At 38.8% G+C, this 26346-nt stretch overlaps 1 protein-coding gene and 1 pseudogene across 1 annotated transcript; both read right to left on the reverse strand.

Moving 5' to 3' along the window:
• Nucleotides 1–18011: 18011 nt before the first annotated feature.
• Nucleotides 18012–19816, reverse strand: LOC142178995 (putative Peroxidase 48). Its single transcript, XM_075248810.1, has 3 exons — nt 19613–19816; nt 18810–18975; nt 18012–18695 (listed from the first exon to the last, which is right to left on the reverse strand). Exons 1-3 carry the CDS (start codon nt 19700–19702, stop codon nt 18256–18258), a joined length of 696 nt encoding a protein of 231 aa, XP_075104911.1. The 5' UTR covers nt 19703–19816; the 3' UTR covers nt 18012–18255.
• A 5675-nt stretch (nt 19817–25491) lies between these two features.
• On the reverse strand, nt 25492–26220 carry LOC142178994 (putative Peroxidase 48; annotated as a pseudogene).
• Between the last annotated feature and the right edge of the window lie 126 nt (nt 26221–26346).

The following is a 26346-nucleotide window of genomic DNA, read 5'->3' on the forward strand; positions in this document are numbered from 1 at the left end:
ATGCTGAAAATATCAAACTCTTCCAAAACTATTCCCCGACAGCCTGTAGTGTATCAACCATAACTTCTTGTACTCAACTCTAATTGCCAAACGTTTTAAATTTCTGCAAACTAGATACAAAGGGCTACAACCTTCACATTTTGCTCAACGCCAACTCCTTATAGATTGTGAGATATAAGCTCCCAAAGTCAGCATTGTGCAACAGAAATTTCTGGCGATGCACAATGCTGTAGCCAAAATTTGCAGTATCAGCTTCAGTCAATCGATCATAACGTTTTGTACAAATGTCCGAATGATGAATGGTTTATCATTCTAGAAACTATAATCAAAGGGATACAACTTTCATGTTTTGGTAATTTACAGATTCCTTATAGATTTTGAGATATAAGATTCCAAAGTAACTTCTGCGCATCAGAAATTTCGCACAATGCTGTAAAAGAAAACCAGCAGTAAATAAATGATCCGAAACCACTTTGAAACTCACCCGAGGCCCTCGGGACCTCAACCCAATACACCAAAAAGTTCTAAAATATCATACGAACTAAGTTGAAACCTCAAATTATATAAAACAATGCTAAAACCATGAATCATATCCCAATTCAAGCTTAAGGAACTTAAGAATTTTCAACTTCTACATTCGATGCTGAAACCTATCAAATCAATTCCGATTGACCTCAAATTTTGCACACAAGTCATAAATGACATAACGGATCTATAAAAATTTTCAGAACTGAATTCTAACTCCGATATCAAAAAGTCAACTTCCCGGTCAAACTTCCCAAAAATTCAACTTTCGTCATTTCAAGAAAAATTTCACTACGGACTTCCAAAAAAATTTCGGACACGCTCCTAAGTCCAAAATCACCATACGGAGCTATTGGAATCATCAAAACTCCATTTCGAGGTCGTTAACACATAATTCACCATCTGGTCAATTATTTCAATTTAAGCTTCCAAAATAAGAATTGTTCTTTCAATTAAATCCTGAATCATCCGAAAACCAAACTTGACCACCCTTGCAAGTCATAATACACATTTCCAAGCTGCTCGATACCTTAAGCCACCAAACGAAACATAAATTCTTAAAACGACAATTTGGGTCGTTACACAAGGAGAGGCCGATTAATTAGCAAATTATAAGATTTTTTACCTTTTATAGAATTGTATCAAGAGTATGACTCCCCTACTATATAAACGGAGGTCTGATCATTTGTAAGACATATCAAAAAATGCATCCAAAGCAATACACTGTTATTTCTAGTTCTTATTATCTTGTCATTCTATTCCGACATCGATTGAGGCACTTCTTGACTCGAGGGTCACCAACCTTCAAGGCTAAGGTTGTTCAATTTGGGTGGTTTGCATTTATTTTCTTATCATTAATTTTAATATTAATCTATTCTTTCAATTTGTATCAAGTTAAATCATGTATCCTTAAAACCGCGTATAAATTCAATTGTTATCTGATTTTAGGGTAAACACATATATTTAAGTAATTTTGAAGAAATATAGCATTTTTATACATAGTGTAGGGAGAGGACTATGGGTTCACATGAACCTATATCCATCAACCTCGATACGCCTCTGCATCGGAGGGGCATACGGGACCGAGACATAGATGGTTATTATTATCGATGATCACTCTACAACCCGATCCCGTACCTCTTCGATGTGATTTCAATCCGTGAATAAACATTACGCTCGCCTATTGATCAACTACTGCTAGCTTAGAACAAAGGAGTAATAGGTATGGTTTTTACGTTCTTTCTATTCTTGTTTGCAAAACAAAGTTTGCTCATGGTAGGTATGTAGTTTCACGTATCTTTTATTGGAGATATCACTTCTTTGAACCCCATGATCCACATTCCACACAACTAGAGATATTATAATTCCATATTTCATATTCGTGGACCACCTAAGATTTGGTTAGTTCGGGGTTACTTGAAGAACCTAAAAGAAATGAAATCTTGGATAATCTCCTTTTAAGATGTTTATAGTTTTTCAACTTCTCATGTTTATAATCCTTCTGTATATGATTCTCTTGTTTATGCATGTTGTTAATGAATGGTGTTTAAGACTTGAACCTTCCCCTTTTTTTTCAAGTTTGCGGCAAGTTTTTAAGATCAAATAGCATTACTAACCGGTTCGATATATTTCCTATATATCTTGGTATTTCCTATAAATCAGTACCAATTGATAAATAACGAATTAAATAGATAAATTGAACAATAAAATAAATCAAACCGGTATGCAAACAATGCCTCGACCTCGATTCGAGATAGTCCCAAGGCTAGTTAATAAGAACAGTAGAGGATGGAAGAACCAGCGATGAACAATAAGTAAAACAAAGAAAGCAGCGTATGTGTATATTATTATCAGTGAATAATGATTGTCCCCCTTACAAGTGAATGGGATCCCCCTTTATATAATAGAGGAATCCTAAATAAGGTACAACTCTAATAACGGAAGTAGGTCCCATGATTGGCACTAATAACTGCTTTGATTTGATCTGTTCCGGGATTTTCGCCGTGATCTTCGACCGGTTGCTGATATCTCGCCATTCCGTTTTTACGCTTTACTCGAAGTCAGTCATGCTTGATCTCGATTGTTGCTGGCCTCGATCTCAATGAACACTTCGATCTCCAAGCTTGATGTTCTATCTTTGAACTCGAGCCCGATCTATTATGAGGTTACCCTCGAGGCAACCACCCTGCTAACAAAATCGGGTATGTCCGATTTCGACCGTATACAGATAGTCCCCTCATTTTTTGGAGTATAACGAGAAGAAACGAATTCGAGACTTTGATTTAATACCTCGATCAATTATGATATCAACATAGTGATGTAAGCGACATAAGCGATTGAAGCGTCACATCTGCACAGCTCCCAAGGTCATTAATTAACGCCAGTTGATGGTCGGCCACCAGTGCTTTCAAACCATCAAAGTGGCTTTTATAAATAGACCACCTTCATAATCTTCTCAAACTTTACTTTCAAACTTCTTCTAATCTTCAAAAACTCTTCAATTCTCTTAAAGTTCATCAACTTTGCCGGTTTCCGATTGCCAATCTCTTATTAAACCACAAATTCTGCCTTCTTCTTCCTTAAACCTAATATAGCAATGGCAAAAACATCAAAGACCATTCCTCAAGAAGAAAAGGCCTCCTCATCGCGGCCGGCCGGTGACAAAACACCGGTGGATCCACGTATCAAAGAGTGCATCCCCAGGCCATGTGAATTTACTTCCGACTTTAAAGTCGAAAAACCCTCTTCGGTTCCTGGCCGATGCAAGACCATGTCTAGATATATTTGTTTGATATCCGAAGGCAATTTCTAGCAGGTGAAAAAATACTGCCACTGGGAGAATAAAGAGGTGGTAATTCCTACCCCCGAGGAGGACATCACCACTCATGTGAAAGGGTTCTTAAGTGTGTATACTTACCCTTTCACACTGGGTTCCGTCGATCCTATCATAATCGACTTCTGCCGCCAATACCGGATAACCCTAGGCCAGATCTACCCCTCTTTTTGGCGCATTGTCATTTTGCTCAGATTCTTCTCGAGCAAGGTCGAGGGGATTTTTTTTTTTACCCTCGATCATCTCATTAGTCTATATAGCCCCCGTCTTTATCGAGGCAGATTAATAAGGCTTCAGCGCCGGGCCATGAAGGTGCTGTTCTCGAGCATAGACAAGGACCGAGGATGGGTGGGCCGGTTTGTCCGAGTCAGGACCTCCGACTTAATCCTCGCCGAGAGGATGCCATTCCCCGAAGAATGGAACATGAAGCATAAGTAGAACCTCACCGATAATGTTTGATTACTTGTTAAATATTCTTCTTTATGGTGCAGCTTCCCCCTGGTTTCCTGGTGCAGTCCCGGACCTTGTAAGTTGGGTTCGACAACTGGTTTCAACCTCTTCGTATGCTGAGCGCTCGTGGCACGATTTGGCCAAGGGTCGATGGGAGGCCAAAAATCATGGTAAGTTCCCCTGTCCGTGTTTGATGCTTTCCTGTGAAATACTTCTTTTTAACTTGATTTCTTCTCATACAGGTCTTGGAGGTAATGTCATCATGAGGCCGCCTCCCCTCGGGGAAGAGGAGGTCCCGAAGTCAACCAAAGACAAGAAAAGGAGAAGGGCCTCACCTCTAGATACCCCAAAGAACAGGAAAAGCAGGGCTCAAAAGTCGAAGACTGATCCCGCTGTTCTGTCTGCCGATATAGTCCAAATACTACGAGATGAAGACGAGGAGAGAGAAGATGCTGACTGCCTACTTGTGGCTCGGAAGAGGGAAGGCATCAAAGCTTCGAGAACTGATGAGCCGGTGACGGTCGAGGAGGTTCAGCCGCAGACCGAGATGATCTCGGAGGAAGGTCCGAGCAGAGTCTGCGAGTCATCGGGTGTTGATGATGCCTCCTGCCGTGATGAGCAACCAGTGGGTATGTCCGAAGGGTCTAGTTCTGAGGCCCTTCAAAGAGAAGATAATGCCCCAAGTGACTCGCTCGGGGCAATTAACATTGATGATTCGCCGCCCGGCCCCCCGTTCTCTGAGGGGCAGTTTTGGGATGCTCGGTCCATGGGGACCCCTGATGTGGGGACGCCCCCGAAGGGGATGATATATTTCGCGGCTGCTTCGCGGGGGTCGATGATGTTCCCGACCTGGACACATCACTCATTTTTGATGAGGCTCAGTGGTTTCTGAACCAAGTGAGTTTTAGCCCATGTTACCATGCTTGCATTTGTTCTTAATTCTCTAAGTCTGATTTAATTCCTTTCTATACAGGCTACAGCGCTCCATCGAGAAGCGTCCTCCAAATATCGAGCTGAGCTGGCCCGATGTGAGGCTGATCTCAAAAGGCTTACGGGGGAGAGAGACGCCCTCAAACTCCTCTATGTGCAAAAAAAGAGGAGATCATGAGTATTTGAGCCGAGCTGACAAGAGCTCATCAAGATCAGACCGAGCTCATTGAACGGGTAATGTATATTTTTGAGAGCTTGTTATGTATTAACTTGATATTGGCTACTAACACTTTGATCCTGCAGGTTCAGCAGAAGGCCAAATTGGTTGAGCAGCTTCGTGAGGAGGCCAAGATGAAAGAGGCAGAGACTTTGGGGTAGAAGCAGAACATGGACCGTCTCGCCTTAGAGAAAGATGCGGTTTGGGCCCAACTGTCTTCGCTTGAGCATCAACTCCAAAGTGTGAAGGAGGAGAACTTGGCTCGAGCACAGAAGGTTGAAGAGCTCGAGACTCGGTTGGCCGCTGAGCTTGCAAGGGCCACATCCGAGGCAGAGGCACTCGTGACCTCCTACCGAGCCGACGTTGAAGCCGCTAACACTCGGGCAAAGGAAATTTCCGATGCTACTGAGGTTAGATTGTCCCGTGTTGTCGAGCATGCTAGGCACCGGTCTCATAGAGAGACTCTTGAGGAGGTACATGCTTGTGGTTTCGGCCTCATGGCTGATATCGAGAGTGCGAATGTTTTGAAGGATGAGGTCAGAGCTTTACTTTTCGATGACGAAGACTCTACGAGTGGATTCGAGAACGGAGGAGACAAAGATGAAGCTCCCGAAGATGCGGCTCCCGAGGCGGACTAGGCACTTAGGATGTTTTTTTGTGTGTAAGACCCTGTGTGGTCTTTGTAAATACTTTGCATATATGAAAGATTCCTTTTCTTTCCATTTCGTCTCCGATTTCTGATTTATGATAAATTCTGTTTTGCCTTTGCTTTGTGAAAACTTTATTGCAATCGGGTTGGTGTAGCCTCTATAATAGAGTGAGCAATAGCTCGAACTCAGAGTATAACAACCCCTTGGGATTTTTAGTTAAGCGAGGGCGAGTCCCCGAGCTCAACAATATGTTCGGGATTTTGATTTCGGATGGCTTGATCAAATTCGTAATTGTACTATATTTTATAGCCGAGTTCGAGTAAGTTTCAAACTCACACTAACAGATCCCATAAGGTTTTATATCAAATAATGATGAATCCTTGAGCTATATTCAAGTCAGTTTTATTTGGGCTCGGAATAGTGGAACCCTTAAGTCCGAATTGAGTGAGAACAAAATCTCGAACTCTAAGTATATTGGCCCTTAGGCTCTTTAGATTGGGCCGATATGGCCTCTAAAAGATGGTTGTTTTTCCCTTTTTGGGCTTAGAAGACTTAGTAAAAAGTTTCTTTATGCCTTAACACGTATTCTTTACCCATTGGGTTTTTTGAGGTTTCGATGTCGATTGAAACCCCTTTACTTTTTATGCCTTAGCACGTTTGTGTTAAGATAATTTGATACCTCTTAAGGTTTTTCGAGGGCTGATTTCATTGAAGCCCTTTTGATTACTTGCCGAGGGTATCCTTTTTTAACAGGCTTTTCAAAGAATTCGAAGGCCTATTTTTATTGCGGGATTCGGACGTCTCCGAGCAGCCTTAATTTGGCCGTAGCCTTTGGGTATGCCTCTTGGGCTTATTTCCCAATAATACTTCAAACATGTTCGAAGTGTTAGTCCCCGAGAGTGATGTCCTTGGCCTATAGATCGAGGGGTGCCTCTTTGAGGTCTTATGAATTTGAGTTTAGATAACTCGAATATGTCGATTGTCGACGACAGTCCCCGAGTGTATGAGGTATATTTGCACTTGGCCCTTGAGCCATTTCTCACAAAATCATAAGTATGGAGCTTGTATAGTAGAAAATTTTCTTTGAGACACAAGATGTTTGATATAGGAAGAATGCTTCTTTGTATAATTTATACATGCGTACATGTTTTTCCATCTGGGCTCGACTAATCTATATGGACACGGTTCATTCGACCGTTTGGCCCATTACAAAGTTTCTCTATCGAGACCCTTTGACACGAAGTATTTTCCTCAAAAGTGTAACATCCGAGGGTGATGCCCCCCAGTATTCGAGGTTGATTGTAAAGAAGCCTTGGATACTGTTGAATTTTCCTCAGGCAACACATAATTGTTGCCTCGTTAAAACCCTCGCCGAAAAAACCCACTTGGGACAAAAACCGATCTAAGGGAAAAAGAGTGCAACGTGTGCTTTAAAACCTGAGGTCTCGATGTCTTCGATCAAACACCTGCAAAGAGTTAGTGTCGAATATATAAATGAAAAAATGGGATAAAGTCATACCTTAGCAATAATACCGTTTGAGAAGCGATATGTTCCAATTATTTGGCAGTTGTTCGCCGTCCATCGCGCTTAGCTTATAAGATCCCTTTCCGACGATGTCGAGGACTTGGTAGGGTCCCTTCCAATTTGGGCCGAGCTTCCTTTCATTAGGATCTCGAGTGTTGATGGTGACTTTCCTCAGGACTAGTCCCCGACTCTAAAGTGGTGAAGGTTGGTTCTCCTATTGTAGTATCTTTCGATTCGTTGCTTTTGTGCAGCCATTCGAACGAGTACGGCTTCTCATTTTTCATCCAATAATTCGAGGCTAGTATTCATAGCCTCGTGATTTGACTCTTCTGTTGTATGTCAAAACCTGGCACTGGGTTCCCCGACATCGACTGGAATCAAGGCTTCGGAGCCATATACTAAGGAGAACGGGGTTGCCCCCGTACTGGACTTGGATGTTGTTCGATATACCCAAAGGACTTCGGGTAGAATTTCTCTCCATTTCCCCTTAGCGTTGTTCAACCTTTTCTTTAGGTTTTGAATGATAGTCTTATTCATCGATTCGGCATGTCCGTTCCCACTAGGGTGATACGGTGTTGATAATATCCCACTAGCATCATTGATTTTTCCTTTTTATTTTGTGATCTTCGAGGAATTTCGTCACTTTGCTGCCGATAAATTATTTTCCATTGTCACACACTATTTCGGCGGGTATCCCAAATCGACATACGATGTGATCCCAGATGAAGTCTATAACCTCTTTCTCTCTCACTTTCTCGAATACCTGTGCTTTAACCTATTTAGAGAAATAGTTAGTCATAAATAAAATGAACAGAGCTTTACCTGGGGCCGATGGCAGAGGGCTGACGATATCCATTCCCCATTTCATGAATGGTCATGGGGATAGGACTGAATGAAGTTGTTCTCCGGGCTGATGGATCATCGGTGCAAACCTTTGACATTTATCACATTTTCGAACAAACTCCTTAGTATCTTTTTCCATGGTATCCCAGTAGTATCCTGCTCTAATGATTTTGTGAATCAGTGATTCAGCGCCGGAGTGGTTCCCACAAGTGCCTTCATGGACCTCTCGTAGAACATAATCGGTATCTCCTGGTCCTAAGCATACTGCCAATGGTCCATTGAATGTCCTTTTGTGTAATGTTCCATCTTCAGCCAATGTGAATCGAGCAGCTTTGGTTAGTAGGGCCCTCGACTCTTTAGGGTCCGATGGGAGCTTTTCGTTCTTCAAGTATTCAATATATTTATTCCTCCAATCCCAGGTTAAGCTTGTACAGTTTATCTCGGTATGACCTTCCTCGATCACGAATCTCGAGAGTTGAACGACAGTCCCCGAGCTGATCTCATCTTCCTCGACCGATGACCCCAAATTTGCAAGTGCATCGACCTCACTATTTTGTTCTCGAGGTACATGTTGTAAAGTCCATTCCTTGAAACGGTGCAAAGTTACCTGCAATTTGTCCAAATACCTTTGCATTCTATCCTCTCGAACTTCGAAGGTTTTGTTTACTTGGTTCACCACCAGTAAAGAGTCACACTTAGCTTCAATGACTTCTGCTCCCAAGCTTTTATCTAGCTCGATACCTACAATCATGGCCTCGTACTCGGCCTCATTGTTAGTCAACCTAGAAGTTTTGATAGATTGCCTAATAATGCTACCCATGGGCGGCTTCAAAACGATGCTTAGCCCGGATCCCTTCACATTCGAAGCACCGTCTGTGAAGAGGGTCCATATCCCCGATGATGTACCCGATTTCAACAAGAGTTCCTTTTCAACTTCGGGTACGAGAGTTGGCGTAAAATCGGCCACGAAGTCCACTAAAATTTGAGACTCGATGGCCATCCATGGTTGATATTCGATATCGTACCCACTGAGTTCGATGGCCCATTTTGCCAATCTGCCTGATAGTTCGGGCTTGTGCAAAATATTACGAAGTGGGTAAGTGGTTAGTACGCATATAGGGTGACATTGAAAGTATGGTCTTAACTTTCTAGAGGCGTTTATCAGTGCAACTGCCAATTTTTCCAAGTGTGGATGTCTAGTTTCTGCATCTCCTAAGGTTCGACTTACATAATAAACGAGAAATTATGTACCTTGCTCTTCTCGAACTAGGACACCACTTACCACGATTTCTGATACTGCCAAGTACAAGTAAAATTTCTCATCTGCCTTTGGAGTGTGAAATCGTGGTGGGCTCGATAGGTATCGCTTCAATTCCTCTAATGCCTGTTGGCATTCCGGGGTCCAGGCGAAATCGTTCTTCTTTTTTAGTAGAGAGAAAAATTTGTGGCTTCGATCCGACGACCTCAAAATGAATCATCCTAAGGTAGCTATCCATCCAGTTAGCCTCTGCACGGCTTTTACATTGTCCACGATGATGATGTCTTCGATGGCCTTGATTTTATCGGGGTTGATCACGATCCCCTGATTTGATACCATGAAGCCAAGGAACTTGCCCGAACCGACCCCGAAAGCACATTTCTTGGGGTTGAGCTTCATATTGTATTTCCTTAAAATCTCAAACATTTCCTGCAAATGAGCCAAATGGTCCTCTTCGCGCAGGGACTTAACTAGCATGTCATCAATATAAACTTCCATTGATTTACCTATTTGTTCTTCGAACATTTTATTTACTAGGCGTTGGTAAGTAGCTCCTGCATTTTTTGCCCGAAGGGCATTACATTATAACAATATGTTCCATACTTGGTGATAAATAAAGTCTTTTCTCGGTCCTCCGGGTTCATTTGGATTTGATTGTACCCGGAATAGGCATCGAGAAAAGTAAGGATCTCGTGGCCGGTCGTGGCATCGATCATGTGATCGATGTTAGGCAGTGGAAAAGAATCTTTGGAGCACGCCTTGTTTAAATCCTTATAATTTACACACATTCTAAGTTTGTTCCCTTTTTTAGGGACTACAACTACATTGGCTAACCATTCGGGATATTTCACCTCCCGAATAGATCATATTTTGAGAAGTTTAGTTAACCTCATCCTTTATGAATGTGTGCTTTACCTCGGACTGGGGTCTTCTCTTTTGATTCACCAATTTGAACCTAGGGTCCAGGCTTAGCCGATGCGTCGTTATCTCCGGTGGGATCCCTATCATGTCCAAATGGTACCAAGCAAAACAATCTATGTTATCAATAAGAAATTGAATAAGCTTTTTCCTCAGTTCGGGGGTTAATCCCGTTCCCAGGTATACCTTTCACTCGGGCAGGTACTCGATCAGTATAACCTGTTCCAGCTCTTCGACCATTGATTTGGTGGCATCAGAATCTTAGGGAACAATAAAGGTTCGAGGGGTCAGAAAATCCTCATCTTCTTCTTCTATCTCCTGCTTCCCCGATACGGTCGAGGCTGGTGGATGTGACTGCTATTTGACTTCCTGTTTACCTTTGATGCTCGACCTTTCCGAGGTTGATAGTGTCGATATCGGTGTTACCTCATCGACCGCAAGCATTTCCTTTGCAGTATGTTGTTCCCCGTATGTTGTTTTTACACCGTCTGACGTCGGGAATTTCATCATTTGGTGGATAGTCGAAGGGACTTCCCTCATATTGTGGATCCAAGGCCTTCTGAGTAGGGCAATGTACCTCATGTCGCCCTAGATTACGTGGAACTTGGTATCTTGAATGGTTCCAGCCACGTTCATCGGTAGAATAATCTCCCCTTTAGTTGTTTCACTGGCCATATTAAAGCCATTTAAGACCCGAGTTGTGGGCATGATTTGATTTTGTAGGCCGAGCTGCTCCACGACCCTCGATCGGATGATATTCGTCGAGCTACCTGGATCCACTAAAACACGCTTCACTTGAACTTTATTCAATAAGATAGAAATTACCAGAGCGTCATTGTGGGGCTGAGAAATGCCTTCTGCTTCTTCGTTGTTGAATGATAAAGTACCTTCGGGCACATAATCTCAGGTTCATTTTTTCCTAATGATTGATACCTTAGTGCGTTTGAATATGGGTCCCTATGGAATGTCGACTCCACCGACGATCATATGAATGACATATTGGGGTTCCTCCTGCTCATTTTTTCTGTTAGCGTCTCTTTCTCTGAAATGATTCTTTGCTCGATCGCTGAGGAACTCTCAAAGGTGGCCCTCATTGAATAGACGGGCTACCTCCTCCCTTAATTGCCTGCAATCCTCAGTTCTTGTGACCATGCGTGCCATGATACTTGCACATCAAATTTGGGTTTCTTTGGAAAGGCTCAGTTTGTATGGGTTTGGGCCACCTAGTATCTCTGATCCTTCCGATTGCCGATACAATGCCCGATGCATCGATGCTAAAGTTATATTCCGATAACCGAGGTGCCTCTGTGGGATCGGCATACTTGTCAAAACCACTTTTGCTCATAAGTCCCCGAGAATTCTGTCCTCGATCACTTCTTCGATCGTTCCGGGCAGAATTGCGTCCTGAACCATTGTTCCTTCGATCTGCGATATATGGTTGATATCGGTCTCTGTTCGACCTTGGCTCCCCGTCGATGTCCCTCTGGTTTTTAACTGCCGACCTGTTTGGATGTACTGAACTGGAAAGGGCTCCTAATTGGTCGTCCTCGACCCTGATCTTCGATTGATATCGATTGTGCACATCTGCCCAAGTTATAGCTGGATACTCGGTCAAATTTTGTTTCAACTGACGTGATGCTATCGAACTCCGCTCTTTCAACCCTTGGGTGAAAGCTTGAACGGCCCAATCATCTATGACTAGTGGCAACTCCATGCGTTCCATTTGAAATCACGACACGAACTCCCTCAGCATTTCATTATCCCTTTGTCTTAACTTGAAAATATCTTATTTTCTCGTTGCGACCTTTATGGCCCCGGCGTGTGCCTTTACGAGAATCTATTAACATGGCAAATGAGTCGATGGAATTCGGTGGCAGGTTGTCATACCAAATCATTGCTCCCTTCGAAAAGGTCTCTCCGAATTTTTTCAACAGCACAGATTCGATTTCATCATCTTCTAAATCGTTACCCTTGATGGCGCATGTATATGAAGTAACATGCTCATTGGGATTGATGGTCCCATTATATTTGGGTATGTCTGGCATACGAAACTTCTTTGGAATAGGCTTTGGAGCCGCACTTGGAGGAAACGAATTTTGTACAAACTTCTTCGAATCCATCCCTTTCAAGATTGGCGGTGCCCACGGTATCTGATCAATATGAGAGTTGTATGTCTCCACTTTTTTATCGTTGGCTTCGATTCTCTTCTCCACTGATTCAATTTTTTTGGTGAGCTCCTCGAGCATTTTCATTACCGCAGGATCAGTCCCTGATTCGTTACCATTCGACCTTTCCCGTACTAGTTCGGTACGGAGAGTAATTTCCGGCTCAACCTTATTCGGGGCTCTATGTTGATTTTATAACTGAGCAATAGTGGCTTGCTGAGCCTGAATCATCTCGAATATCACTTGGAGACTGACTCCTTCGTCTCATCTGCCCTGTGTTCCTTGGCCACTAGATCGGCCTTCTCTGCGTACACTCCCATCGAGATATGCGCCTAAGTCCGCGTTTAGAGCAACGTGCGAACTGACATCAACTGGGTTAGCAACCGGTGCTCCCCCGAGATTAGCATGTGGCACCTCGACTCCTGGAGCAATCACATTTTCATTTTCACCATGGAATCCGAGGCCATTGTCACCGTGTGTGGATGCGTTTTGTGAGTTTGACATGTTTTAACCTGAAAGCAAAGATACTTGACAAGAACAAGCGTAAAATAGTGTGTTTTATCAGAATCAGTACTGAACAATCACTATTTTCCTTAGCCCCACAGTGGGCGCCATTACCCTAAAAATTGAGTAACAATTAAACTTATATTATGGTTTTAAGGATATTTGATTTAAACTAGTACCAATTGATAAACAACAAATTAAATAAATAAATTAAACAATAAAATAAATCAAACCGGTCTGCAAACAATGCCTCGACCTCGATTCGAGATAGTCTCAAGGTAGGTTAATAAGAACAGTAGAGAATGGAACAAACAGCGATGAACAGTAAGTAAATTAAAGAAAGCAGCGTATGTGTATATTCTTATCAGTGAATAATAATTGTCCCCCTTACAAGTGAATGGGATCCCTCTTTATATAATAGAGGAATCCTAAATAAGGTAAAACTCTAATAATGGAAGTAGATCCCATGATTGGCACTAATAACTGCTTTGATTTGATCTGTTCCGGGATTTCCGGCGTGATCTTCGATCGATTGCTGATATCTCGCCATTCCGTTATTACACCTTACTCGAAGTCAGTCATGCTTGATATCGATTATTGCTGGCCTCGATCTCAATGAACACTTCGATCTCCAGGCTTGATGTTCTATCTTCGAGCTCGTGCCCGATCTATTATGAGGTTACCCTCGAGGCAACTATCCTGCCAACGAAATCAGGTATGCCCGATTTCGACCGTATACAATTACAGATTGGACCAACTGCACACGACCAGCATAAGACATCTTCTTAGCAGTCCAGGAAGAAATCGTGGCTGTGATCTTTTCAATCAATGGTTGCCACTGTATGAGAGCTATTTTCTTTGTAAACAAAGGAATGCCTAGGAACTTGAAGGGTAAGGATCCACTTGCAAATCCCAGGTGTGCCAATATCTGGTCCTTCACAATTTTCTTTACCCCATCAAAATATACTGAACTTTTTCCTAGATTAGCCTGTAAGCCTGATACCTGAGAGAATTGAGTAAAGCATTTGTAAAGTGTAGCCACTGAAGATAGATTATCCTTAGCAAATAACAGAAATTCATCAGCAAAACTCATATGAGTAATGCCTAGCTTCCTACATATGGGATGATATTGGAAGTTAGGCTCCTTCTTAAGTCCATGCAGTGATCTACTCAAGTATTCCATCGCTATAGCAAAGAGAAAAGGGGAGATAGGATCTCCTTGTCGAAGACCCTTGGCATCATTGAAAGGTTCTGTGGTTTCCCCATTCACAAGAATAGTATAGTTGACAGTCTTAATATATTCCATTATCCATCTGATAAACCTGTCAGGGAACCTAAGCTCCTCCATAACCTGTTGTAAGTAGATTCATTCTACTGAGGCATAAGCTTTTTGAAGATCAATCTTTATCATACATCTAGGGGATATCTAGGCTCTTGTGTAGGATTTGACTAGCTCATGAGCTAGAATGACATTATTAGCAATCTTTCTACCAGGAATGAAGCCTTCTTGAGCCTCACAAATGATGTAAGGCATGACTTTCTGTGATCTGGAAGCCAAGATTTTAGAGATCATCTTGTAGAGGATTGAACAACTGGCTATTGGTTTGTACTCTTTGAATGTGGTAGGTTTATTCACTTTAGGCACCAATGTACGATAGTGCAATTTATGGCCTTATAGAGTTTTCCAGTTGAGAAGAACTCTTTCACAGCATCTATAATCTGAATATTGATAATGTCCCAGGCTTTCTTGAAGAAAACTGCATTAAAGCCATTAATGCTTGGAGCTTTATCATCACCAATTGCTTTGAGGCTCTCAACAATCTCTTGATTGGTTACTTCTGCACATAGATCAACCCTTTGTTGGTGAGATAGTGTAGGACGTCCATGCTTCATGTATGTTCTGTTGATGGCAGGCAAGGTAGTGGTAGTTGTTCCCATTAAACTTTTATAGAAATCAACAATCTCTCTTTTGATAGCATCAGGGTCAGTTAGCTTGTCTCCTAGCAAAGTTGTAATTTCTGTGATTTGCTTCTTTTGAGTTCTATTCTTCATCACTGCTATGAATGATCAGTCTACAATCCGATCCCGTACCTCTTCGATGTGATTTCAATCGGTGAATGAACATTACGCGCGCCTATTGATCAACTACTGCTAGCTTAGAACAAAGGAGTTATAGGTATGGTTTTTACTTCTTTCTGTTCTTGTTTGCAAAACAAAGTTTGCTCATTCTAAATATATTATGTACTTTCATCTATGTTGTGTTGGAAATCTTTCTTTGAAAACCTTGATCCACGCAACTAGAGTTATTATAATTCCATATTTCATATTCGTCGACCACCTAAGATTTGGTTAGTTCGGGGTTACATGAAGAACCTAAAAGAAACAAATCTTGGATAATCACTTTATAGTTTTTCAACTTTTCATGTTTATAATCCTTCTGCATATGATTCTCTTGTTTATGCATGATGTTAACAACTATCTTCAAGATTTGAACCTTTCCCTTCTTTTTTTAAGTTTGCGGCAAGATTTTAAGATCAAATAGCATGTACTAAACGGTTCGATTTCCTATATGTATATATTGGCATTGAAATTACTTTAGGAGAAAAAAGGGTTTTCATACATGCTGCAGTTATGTTTTACGATCGATAAAGGTGATACATGCTAGCCAATATTTCCAGAAAAAAAAAAAAGGTTTTCATTCATTGCCTACAAGCCCGAAGGCTACTAAATTTCCATTTTTAATACAACTTATCCTATGTCTATAGGGGAAGTTTGTTTGAATTCTCCTTAAGTCTTTCCGTGGAGAAAGTGTTTTCTGCCTTCTCTCTATTCAATGTATATTTTTGAATTCCAATCAAGATTATGAGAAAACTAATAATGACACTTAATTTGTTTCCTAACTGATATGCTTTTGAATCTCATTAAATTTGTGGTGTATGTGTTTTAATTTATTCCCAAAAAGGGATAATTTGCGCATAATTAGGAATCGCCTTCCTCCTCGGGAGACTTGATCCAAAGAATAAGGAAGAAAGTTCTACTTGAGCTATAAAAAATAGACCAATTTGATTTTTTGTTGTTGGCTTTAATTAATTCCTCACACCCAACATTTAGATGTCAATGTATTTTGCGGCTTTCTGAATATAGTTGCCGCCTAAATTTGGGTAAGATTATCTAATTTAAAGGATAGTATAATTAGTATTGCAAGGAAATATAACAAGTGTTCCCTCTTTTTTACTTTATGTGACTCAGTTAATATTTGAAAAGTCAAAGAAATTCCTTTTATATCTTTTTGCAAATACTTTTTAAGTGTTCTGAATTACTAACAATTATAATTTATAATACTTTTTACATACTTTCTAAATATGTAAATTTTATTTTAACATATTTAATAATTCTATGTTCGAATTCACATTAAAAATTAGTTAGCTTAACTCTCATACTCTGAGCTAGTTAGGTGCGGATCTACATATTAAATTTGGGTGATCGAGCACCCAATAAACTTGACTCATAAATATATTATTGTATAGAAAATTTAAGAACATTAATATAAATCGTCAGCACTACCCTCTAGATAATCAGTCTGATGGGTGCTTTGGCTAAGGAAGGGTGCTCGAGGTTTGTGAAAGTTGAGGGGGCGAGAGTTCGAGACAAGCCTTTTTTCACAGGCAAATTATTTCTTTTTTTCTTATATTATCAAGCTACTTTCTCTCTTTTGTTCTTTGCCGTTTTCACCAGCCACTTCTTTTACCCCGTACTACTTTTTAAAAAAATTTTTTGCTGACTTTGTTTCATCTTTTCTTTTTTTAACAAAGTCTAATTCACTATAAAGAAAAAGAAAGAAAATGAAAAAGGACTCTAAAGTTTGACCCTTCTGAAGACGAGCAATTCCTCCTGATCAATCTTTTTTCTGATAGTTGTGTTATTCAACACAATTTTACGGTGTCTATTACTCGTTAACTTTTTTCATCATGTATTCTAATAGTTGCACTTATACGATGCAATTCACAGCATCCACGAACCAAAATTCCTGCATTCGCCAAATGGAACGGAGGAAGAATAAAGTATTATTCTTTGTTTTTTTTTAATTAATTCTGCGTTGAAAAGACAACGAATATATATTATTAGATCTAAATGATAAAAAATAAAGTATGGGTTATAAGTTATAACTTATTAACCCTTGGGTATTTTCTAAGGGTATTTTAGATTAAATAATACAGCATTATATTCTTATAAGTTCTACGTCATAAGTATTACTTTCCGAAAAAGAAACATTACCATCTATTAGGCGGCGGTATTCTTATATATAGGCTTATTGGTTTTAACCTACAGAGAGTTAACCTAGAACTAGAAAGAGTTGGTAGTTCTTATATATAGGTAAGGTATATTGATTAGCCTTAGACAAAAAGAAGGAACCTGTTCTTTGCCCTAGAGAAAAACAGAAGAAGCGAGATATGAACAACTTCACTGTTTGAAACTACATCGAAGGGGCGTAAGGGATTGAGGCATAGATGATTATCATCCGTATAACAACCCCTTGCCTCTTCGATGTGATTTCAATCTGTGAATGAACATTACGCCTATTGATCACAAATGAGCAACAAGTATTGTTTTTTACCTTCTTTCTCTTCTTTTTTGCAAAACAAAGTTCGCTCATTCTAGGTATGTAGTTTCACGTATCATTTGTTGAAGATATCACTTCTTTAAACCTTTGAATTTCATGTTTCTTTGTCGACCGTTGAAGATTTGGTTAGTTCGGGGTTACATGAAGAAGAAACGAAATCTTGGAATTATAGATTTTTTTTAACTTGTCATGTTTATAATACTTCTGCATATGATTCTCTTGTTTATGCATTATGTTAACAGCTATCTTCAACATTTGAACCTTCAATTCCCCATCTTTTTTTAAGTTTGCGGCAAGATTTTAGGATCAAATAGCATATACTAACCGGTTCGATTTCCTATATGTATATATTGGCATTGGAATTACTTTAGGGGGGAAAAAGGTTTTCATACATGCTACAGTTATTTTTTACAATCGATAAAGGTGATACACGCTCAACAATTAATGCTCCCAGAAATTTAACAGAAATCTTGATATATTTCTTGAGTTTCTTCTTGATTTGAACCCTTTTCCTTGCAGTTAGATGATATAAGATCATATACCTTAATTATTACTGTAGAAGGCAATTCCCAATTCAAAGCAGGATATTATATTGGCACACATATTTGTACGTACAAAAGATGCAAGCATGAGAAACTTTGTTCGATCAGTTAGTCATTGTAGGTAGATCATTAGCATCCAAAGGAAACAATTCACTCACTATATGCCGGCCAAGTTTTCCCTAAATTAGGCACTATGAAAAGTGATTAATAACTAGGCCACTCCTAACGATAGTTCTCATTGATCAGAATTGAGATGGGAGCAACTGTGCCGAACTTATCCTTGGAATCCAGTAAGAACGCCAATATTTGACAGTTTAACCATGGCATGAGCAAACTCAGTCCTAAATATAGCCCCCTCATCCAAAGCATAATCCATCACCACCGCTGCCGTCTTTTCATTAGCCATCAACTGTTGATCAGCAAACAGCAGCCCTCGTCCTCTTGTCAGAGTCTTGTAGTAGTGATTATCAAATGATGTTCCAACCGAGGAAAGCGCTGACAGTCCCTGGGAGTATGATATAGCAGACTCACTCAGACCCCTCGCTGTATGTTCGTTGAACATATTGTTGATGGTGCTGTTATCGTCTGGACACTTCTGCATCAACTCTTCAAGAAAATCAGAAGGAATCGTTGGATCAGGTAAACCTGTCCCCATGAAATTACTGAGCCTTGGCCGAATGAATTCACAACCAATCTTCCCGATGTTATGTCCTCCTTCACATGATGAAGAAAATAAACAGAAGAGAAATTTCAAAAGATGTACATGTGTTCCAAAAAAGGATGCAGACTACAACATATGAAAATTAAAGTATAGGATTAGAAGATTACCAAGTAGTGCCACTGTTTCCCTCTCATCAAATCCTCTGAGCGAAAACAGCCTAAGAGTTTCAGAGATATTCCCATTTGGTCGTGGAATTTCAGCCATTGCCTCATCAAAGAATGATTCCTTACTGTCCCTTCTGCCCGTAAGCACAGGATAATATAGACCACCAGCCTAAAATGTACAAAAGCAGCATGTGAAAGGGAAAGCTTAAAGATATAATACTTGATGATAAAGTGTCAATTTGTTCGCAAAACTAGAAGATATCAAAATGCACTGTTTATAAATATTGTACCATATTTTCGGAATTGTACCCTGTTAACATATATATGATACCTCTAAGAGGTGTAAAATGTTCTATTATGTACTAAATATCTGAATATGCACTACAAGATCATTCAACTAAACTACTTCAAAGATATAATACTTGGAGTTGAAATGCCAATTTGGTCCGCAAAGCTAGAAGATACCCTAATGCACTGTTTAAGAATATTGTCATATTTTCTGAACAATGCCCTGTTGACATGTAAATGATACCACTAGAAGGTGTAAAATGTTTTGTTATGTATTAAATATCTGAATATGCACTAGGATCGTTTAACTAAACTATTTCAAGAAAGATGGATTGCATGCTAGTGCATGAGTTACATCCATTTCACGCCAAATTCTATTCTCCAATTGCTCCTTGAACAGGAACACAGAACAGATCCATGTAAAATAGAAATTAAGTACTAAGAGTAAGAATGAAGAAATCAGCAAAAACCTTAAGGTGCTGGATTATAAGAAACAAAGGATATGGCGAAATTCATACCAGAACGATGCCATCTCTTGTTGCAAGGACAAGGATATCAGAACAAGAAACAACCCCAGGGCATGCCTCCTCAATCTCATCTTTTATCATATCAATGAAATCAAAGCCTTTCAATGTCCTATTTGGGATGGCGTCACGTTCAACAGTCCCATTCTCGTTATTACTGTCAGCTAGCAGAACAGATGCATCACAACCCCGAAATCAATGAAACAGAAACTTCACTGTCTGGAAACTCTGCCTTATCCAAAAAGAAAAGAAAAAAATTCATTGTCTGGAATTGTTTTCACAATCAGTCTGAGCTCCTTTTTTGCTAAATATCATTTCTCGACTCCCTTAGGACTCTAAAAGCTCACCTCTATTTCAGAAGTAATACCATCCCGCCCTCTTTTTATTACCCAAAGGATACATACACAGAGGGATATAACTACAGGTAAATATACATTAAAAAATATTCGGAACTCAATAAACATAAAACTGAGAAAGCAACTGATCCAAGATCAGGTAAAAGCTCCATCTGAATCAAACGACGAACACAAGGCACAAAGACACATGACAACATATGAAGAATCACATGTGCACAATGCACGAATCAAGATACGCGGCTAATTATTAAGAGAGAAGCATCCACAAGTACATCAAAGAAATGCATTTGCACGTGCGCGCATCAGGAACCAATGCAAATAAGAAATACAAAATTCACCAAGTATTGTCAATATATATCTACATGGACAAGACCAGTACAAAAAGTCTGCATAGAGCAAATAATTTGAAACTCAGTAAAAACACACTTCTAAAAATTGGGAGGATAACAGGAACTGACCCAATTGAAGCAGTTAAAGAACTTAACATAAAAGACTAAGACAAGAAAAGTTCACACGACGCAAGACAACAAATATCACAAGGCTAATTATAAAAGAAATGTCGACAAATCTATAAGAGAAATACATAAAATGAATTCACAATCGATACATGCATGGAACGTGTAACAGAGGAATAATAGTGACAAACAGTGAAAATACTAAAAATATTTTGTGTATCGAGGTCACATGCACTTGAGATTGTAGAACCTAAAAAACTAAGAACTGCATCAAATAACAGAAGGAACGACACAAAATAGATCAATTATCATCATTTTCTTGATAATACGAATTGGAGTTGCTTCCAAATATTAAAAGTGAAACAACATTAATGCAGCAATAGAGTACACAGCATAAGACGTTAGTCTCTTTTAATACGATTGCAAGCCTCTTTAATCCCCTTTCTCTGCTTCATTATTAAAGGTACTAAATCCTTTTCTTGATGTAATCAAGCTTACATTTTCAAAAGAAACGATTATACATAGGTGTGCGCACACCAGATTCATGAACAGATAAATATTTGTCCAAGACTGATGAGAAAATGAGATGAATAATTTACAGTTCCACAAAACCCAGTAAAAAGAACTCATGAACGATGCACATATCAAGAATCAGTAAAACAGTAAAAAATGACAAAATAAGAAATTGAATATACTTAATCAAAGGATTCAGAAAATGGAGAGTAGACGTACCCGAATGAAACAATCATGGAAGAGAAGGCGTAAGAGTTTTGCTGGGGCGTTGTGTTGCAGCTGAACAATTCTCAGCATCATTCTCCTCACAATGTTGTCAACATTCCCACATTTCTCCTCATAATAATCATATCGAAGGGGCGTACGAAATTGAGAAGCATTACCAGGGGCAGATTCTGTTTGCGCTGCCATTGTTGTCACAATGCTGGCAACCAAGAATGAGAAAACCGCCATTAAAGCCCAGTTCTTGTTTACCATTTTGAAAAGAGAGTAATGGAAAATGACGACTTAACAGAAAGTGAAAATTGGGAAAGCGTCGGTGAGGAATTGACACCTGACTTGCTTTCTAATCTACACCGCTATATATAACACAGAAAACTAGCTCGCGCGCGCGCCAGGGTTTGAAACAGAAGATGGAATATAACCGTATAACAAATAGCATTTCTTTTCTTTTTTTATTGGGCCAAGATTTTGATAGAATTGGATACATTGAGAGTGAGTATCCGAATTCCATGACTCAATTGAGAGCAAGGTCGATCAGAATTGTAAGGAACCTGAAGGGGGAACGGAGAAATGGAAGGGATTTAGGAGGAATTAGGAAAGTTCTGTAATGGGGGACACGTGTATATGTGTTAAAGTGTAAAATAATAAAAAACTGATACTCTGAAAAATAATACTTAAAAAATAGCTAATATATAAAAGGTGACAGATGGACGGTTAAGTTCGAAGAAGGCAAGTTATATTTCACGAGTCAGGATTTTGCTTCTTGTGATATTATCATTCCTTTTTGGTGTAATTAGTTCGACCAATTTAAATTCACTTCGTGTAAGTGGCTATAATAGCGTTTGATCAAACTGGAAAAATTAACTTACTTTGAGAAGTGTTTTTGGTAAGAAACAGTTTGTATTTAGCTAATTAATTTAAAAAGTACTTCTAAGCAGCAATTAATATTTGACCAAGCTTTTAAAAAATATTTTTAAGTATATTTTTCTCAAAAGTGCTTCTAGAAGAATCTACTTTTTCTGCTTCTCCTCAAAATACTTTTTTTCTCCTAAAGGTTTGGCCAAACACTTCAAATTTGAAAAAAAAATATTTTTTTTGAAAAACAAATGCTTTTGAACTAGGAGAAGCTTGGTCAAACAGACTATAAGTGTATTAAGCTAGATAAAAATACTTTCTATTAAAAAAACAAAATTCTAAAATCCTTTTCGCCTAACCAATTCGTGCACAACTTAATTCGCCACTCTACCGAGGATCGAACTACCACGCTCTTGAAACCTCGTAAATTTGCTTTTCTTTTATGAGAATACAAAGAAAATTACTAATTTCGCTTCTCGGACCCATTTGGTGTTTGAGCACCACCACCTTCACTGCTTTTACGTAACAGAATGAATTCGTCAATTCGATGCGATAGAGAACCGAAGGGATTATCCAATTCATCACTCAATTGGTAGAGGTCAAAAAGGATGGAGACATTATCATGTAAATCGGTTATAAGTGGGTTTCCATTAAATGATCAAATCATACAAAGATTTAAGTAGCAATTTTTTTTATGAGTGAGGGAACAAACATATAGAGTGCAAACATAGAGCCAATATGAAATCAATACAATTATGACTTAATTGATTCCCCCGACATTCAAACCAGCTAATAGCTAGAATGTGGAGAAAAAAAATTAAGAAGATTTAGCATACTACAAGAAAATGGTTTAGACTTTAGACCTCCAACGGCTCTAACTTCGTTGCCATAAATAAGTCTTTTGTCCTTATAGAATACCTCTCATCCACAATATTTAGTTTGCTCATAGCATTTGCTTTGGTTAATCACTTCTTTTCAATTCCTTATCTTCTTCTTTATAATTCAAGCATTTACAACTGTCTCTATCTATTAAATATTAATTGTTGTATATGTTTGTTTACCTGTAAAACTCTATTAAATATTAATTGTTGTATATGTTTGTTTATCCGTAAAAAAGTACAATTGAATTTGTTACGTGGTTAATAGACAAGCGAATTGATTTGATCCAAGAAATGATAAAGAGATAAAACTAATATTAAGCTTAGCAATTGAAATTGAATAAGATGACAAGCTTGGCTCCGAACGCAGTGCCTCCGAAAGCAAAAATGGAAATATCGACAAGGTGCAAATAAAATTCTTAAATTGAGAGCGAAAGTAGTAAAATAAAGCTTAGGTATGCAGAAAAATTTCTCTCTCTACAATGGTTGCAGAGCCTGCTATTTATAACTTTACCTAGGGACGAAACAAAGACCCTAGGATCAAGCTTCTCTTAAATGATAATAAAAGAGTCATTGATGAACATGTAACGACGGACCATGAATGCAAATATTCTCTGCAACGGTCGCTCATTTAATGTTAAAGAATATTCCCTCATTGAATGCTATCTGATGGCAAATTCTTGATCTTCCTCCGTTGACTACGCTCCCTTCGGGATTTATCTGGTGCTGATTACATTTGTTGTATCCGGTATTGCCTTTTGCATATCTTTGATTCCACGTGTCATGTTACCATTCGACTATATGTTATAAACAGGGGCGGAAGGGGGTTCATCCGAACCCTCTTCGCCGAAAAATTACACTATATATATAAAGCAAAATCTGTGTTTTACCTCTATATATTATGTTTTTAATTCCAACTAGCTATAATCTTTTTAAACTTTTTTTAACCCCCTTAGCGAAAAATTCTGCCTTCGCCACTGATTGTAAACCAATTTTACCCTATTAGTTATATGACCCTCCGGCATACAAATGAATGTATTGTTTTTGAATTCCAGTTAGGTTTATGAGAACTAATAATGACATTTAATTTTTTTTCTTTTCTAATATGCTTTTGTAACTTGTTTAATTTGTGGTGTATATGTTAATTAGCTCGACTAGTATTTGCATTCACAATACAATTGCCTGCACAACTATGTCAATTTTAATTTGTTTGAGATTTTTCTGATTTATGTTGGGCCAAATAAAAAAGATACCTTCAAATTATCAAGTTGAACAATTAATTTCCCCCTTCAAATAATGAAATACTCTAAACAACCATTCCTTATGTCGGAAATTGTTATAATTTTCCTTTTTCCCCCTTTTTTGATATAATTTATATACACTATACAGTGTACAATCCGAGTAGTTCAAAGAAAAGTTAGAAGCTTGAAATGTCGAACTAGTTTTGTATTAAGGCTGAGTTGTTTGATTGGCTGAGGCTGGCAGTATATAAATATGAAAGGTGCTACGTCACAAGTATTAATAGTTTCCAGAAAAGAAACGCTACCATGTATTAGGCGGTGGTAGTTTTATATATATAGGGATAGTGATTTTAACCCTAGTAGTATATATTGATTAGCAGAGTTTGCCTAGAGAGAAAAGGAAGAAGAACTTCATTGTTTGAAGCTACATCTGAGGGGCATACGGGACCGAGACATAGATGGTTATTATTATCGATGATCAGTCTACAACCCGATCCCGTACCTCTTACATGTGATTTTGATCAGTGAATGAACATTATATTATGCATATTGATCTACTACTGCTAGCTTAGAACAAATTAAAGGAGTAACATGTATGTATGTTTTTTTACTTTCTTTCTGTTCTTGTTTGCAAAACAAAGTTTGCTCATGCTAAATATATTATTTAGTTTCATCTATGTTGCGTTGGAAATCTTTCTTTGAAAACTAGAGTTATTATAATTCCATGTTTCATATTCGCCGACCACCTAAGAAATTAAGAGAAACGAAATTTTTGATAATCTTTTTTTTATGATGATGTCTATAGTTTCCATGTATATGATTCTCTTGTTTATGCATGATATTAACATCTTCAAGAATTAAACCTTCTATTAACATCTTCAAGAAATAAACCTTCCCTTCTTTTTTTCTTTTTCAATGTGCGGCATGATTTTAGGAAAAAGATAGCATGAACGAACTGGTTCGATTTTTGCGTCGGAACTACTTCCAGGGAAAAGGAAGGGTTTCCATAAATATTACAATTATTTTTCCACAACCGATAATGGTGATAGTATACTCGCCCAGCAATGTTTCCAGAAATTTAAAAATTCTGGATAAAATCTTGAATTTCATCTTGATTTGAACCCTATTTCTTGCAGCGCGATGATATAAGATATCCGTACCTTAAAAGCAGAATATTATATTGGCGCACATATGTGTACGTAAAGCTGCAAGCATGAGAAACTTTGTTAAGTCAATCAGTGATCGTAACTAGATCCATTAGTATCCAAAGAGAAAATTTCACTGAATGCCACCTAAATCAGACACTAGGAAAAGTCATGAATAACTAACTAGTCTACTCCTCCCAGGTAGTTGTCATTGATCAGAATTGAGATGGGAGCAACTGTGCCGAACTTCTCCTTGGGATCCAGTAAGAATACCAATATTTGACAATTTAGCCATGGCATGTGCTAACTCAATCTTTTCATATTAATAATCCATCACCACCGCTGCTGTCTTTTCATTAGCCATCAACTGTTGATCAGCAAACAGCAGCCCTGTTTTAGTAGTGATTATCAAATGAAGTTCCAACCGAGGAAAGCGCTGACAGTCCCTGGGAGTATGACATAGCAGACTCACTCAGACCCCTAGCTGTATGTTTGTTGAACATGTTGTTGATGGTGCTGTTATCATCTGGACACTTCTGCATCAACTCTTCAAGGAAATCAGAAGGAATTTGTTGGATCAGGTAAACCTGTCACCATAAAATTACTGAGCCTTGGCCGAATAAATTCACAACCAATCTTCCCGATGTTATGTCCTCCTTCAGATGATGAAGAAAATAAAAAGAAGAGAAATTTCAAAAGAAGTACATGTGTTAAAAAGAGGATGCAGACTCCAGCATATGAAAATTATAGTAGTAGGATTAGAAGATATTCCAAGTAATGCCACTGTTTCCCTCTCATCAAATCCTCTGAGCGAAAACAGCTTAAGAGTTTCAGTGATATTCCCATCTGGTCGTGAAATTTCAGCCATTGCCTCATCAAAGAATGACTCCTTACTGTCCCTTCTGCCCGTAAGCACAGGATAATATAGACCACCAGCCTAAAATGTACAAAAGCAGCATGTGAAAGGGAAAGCTTAAAGATATGTAGTAATACTTGGTGATAAAGTGTCAATTTGTTCCCAAAACTAGAAGATATCATAATGCACTGTTTATAAATATTGTAC

This window comes from Nicotiana tabacum, unplaced genomic scaffold (assembly GCF_000715075.1).
Source record: "Nicotiana tabacum cultivar K326 unplaced genomic scaffold, ASM71507v2 Un00139, whole genome shotgun sequence".
In the NCBI taxonomy this organism is placed as follows: domain Eukaryota; kingdom Viridiplantae; phylum Streptophyta; class Magnoliopsida; order Solanales; family Solanaceae; genus Nicotiana; species Nicotiana tabacum.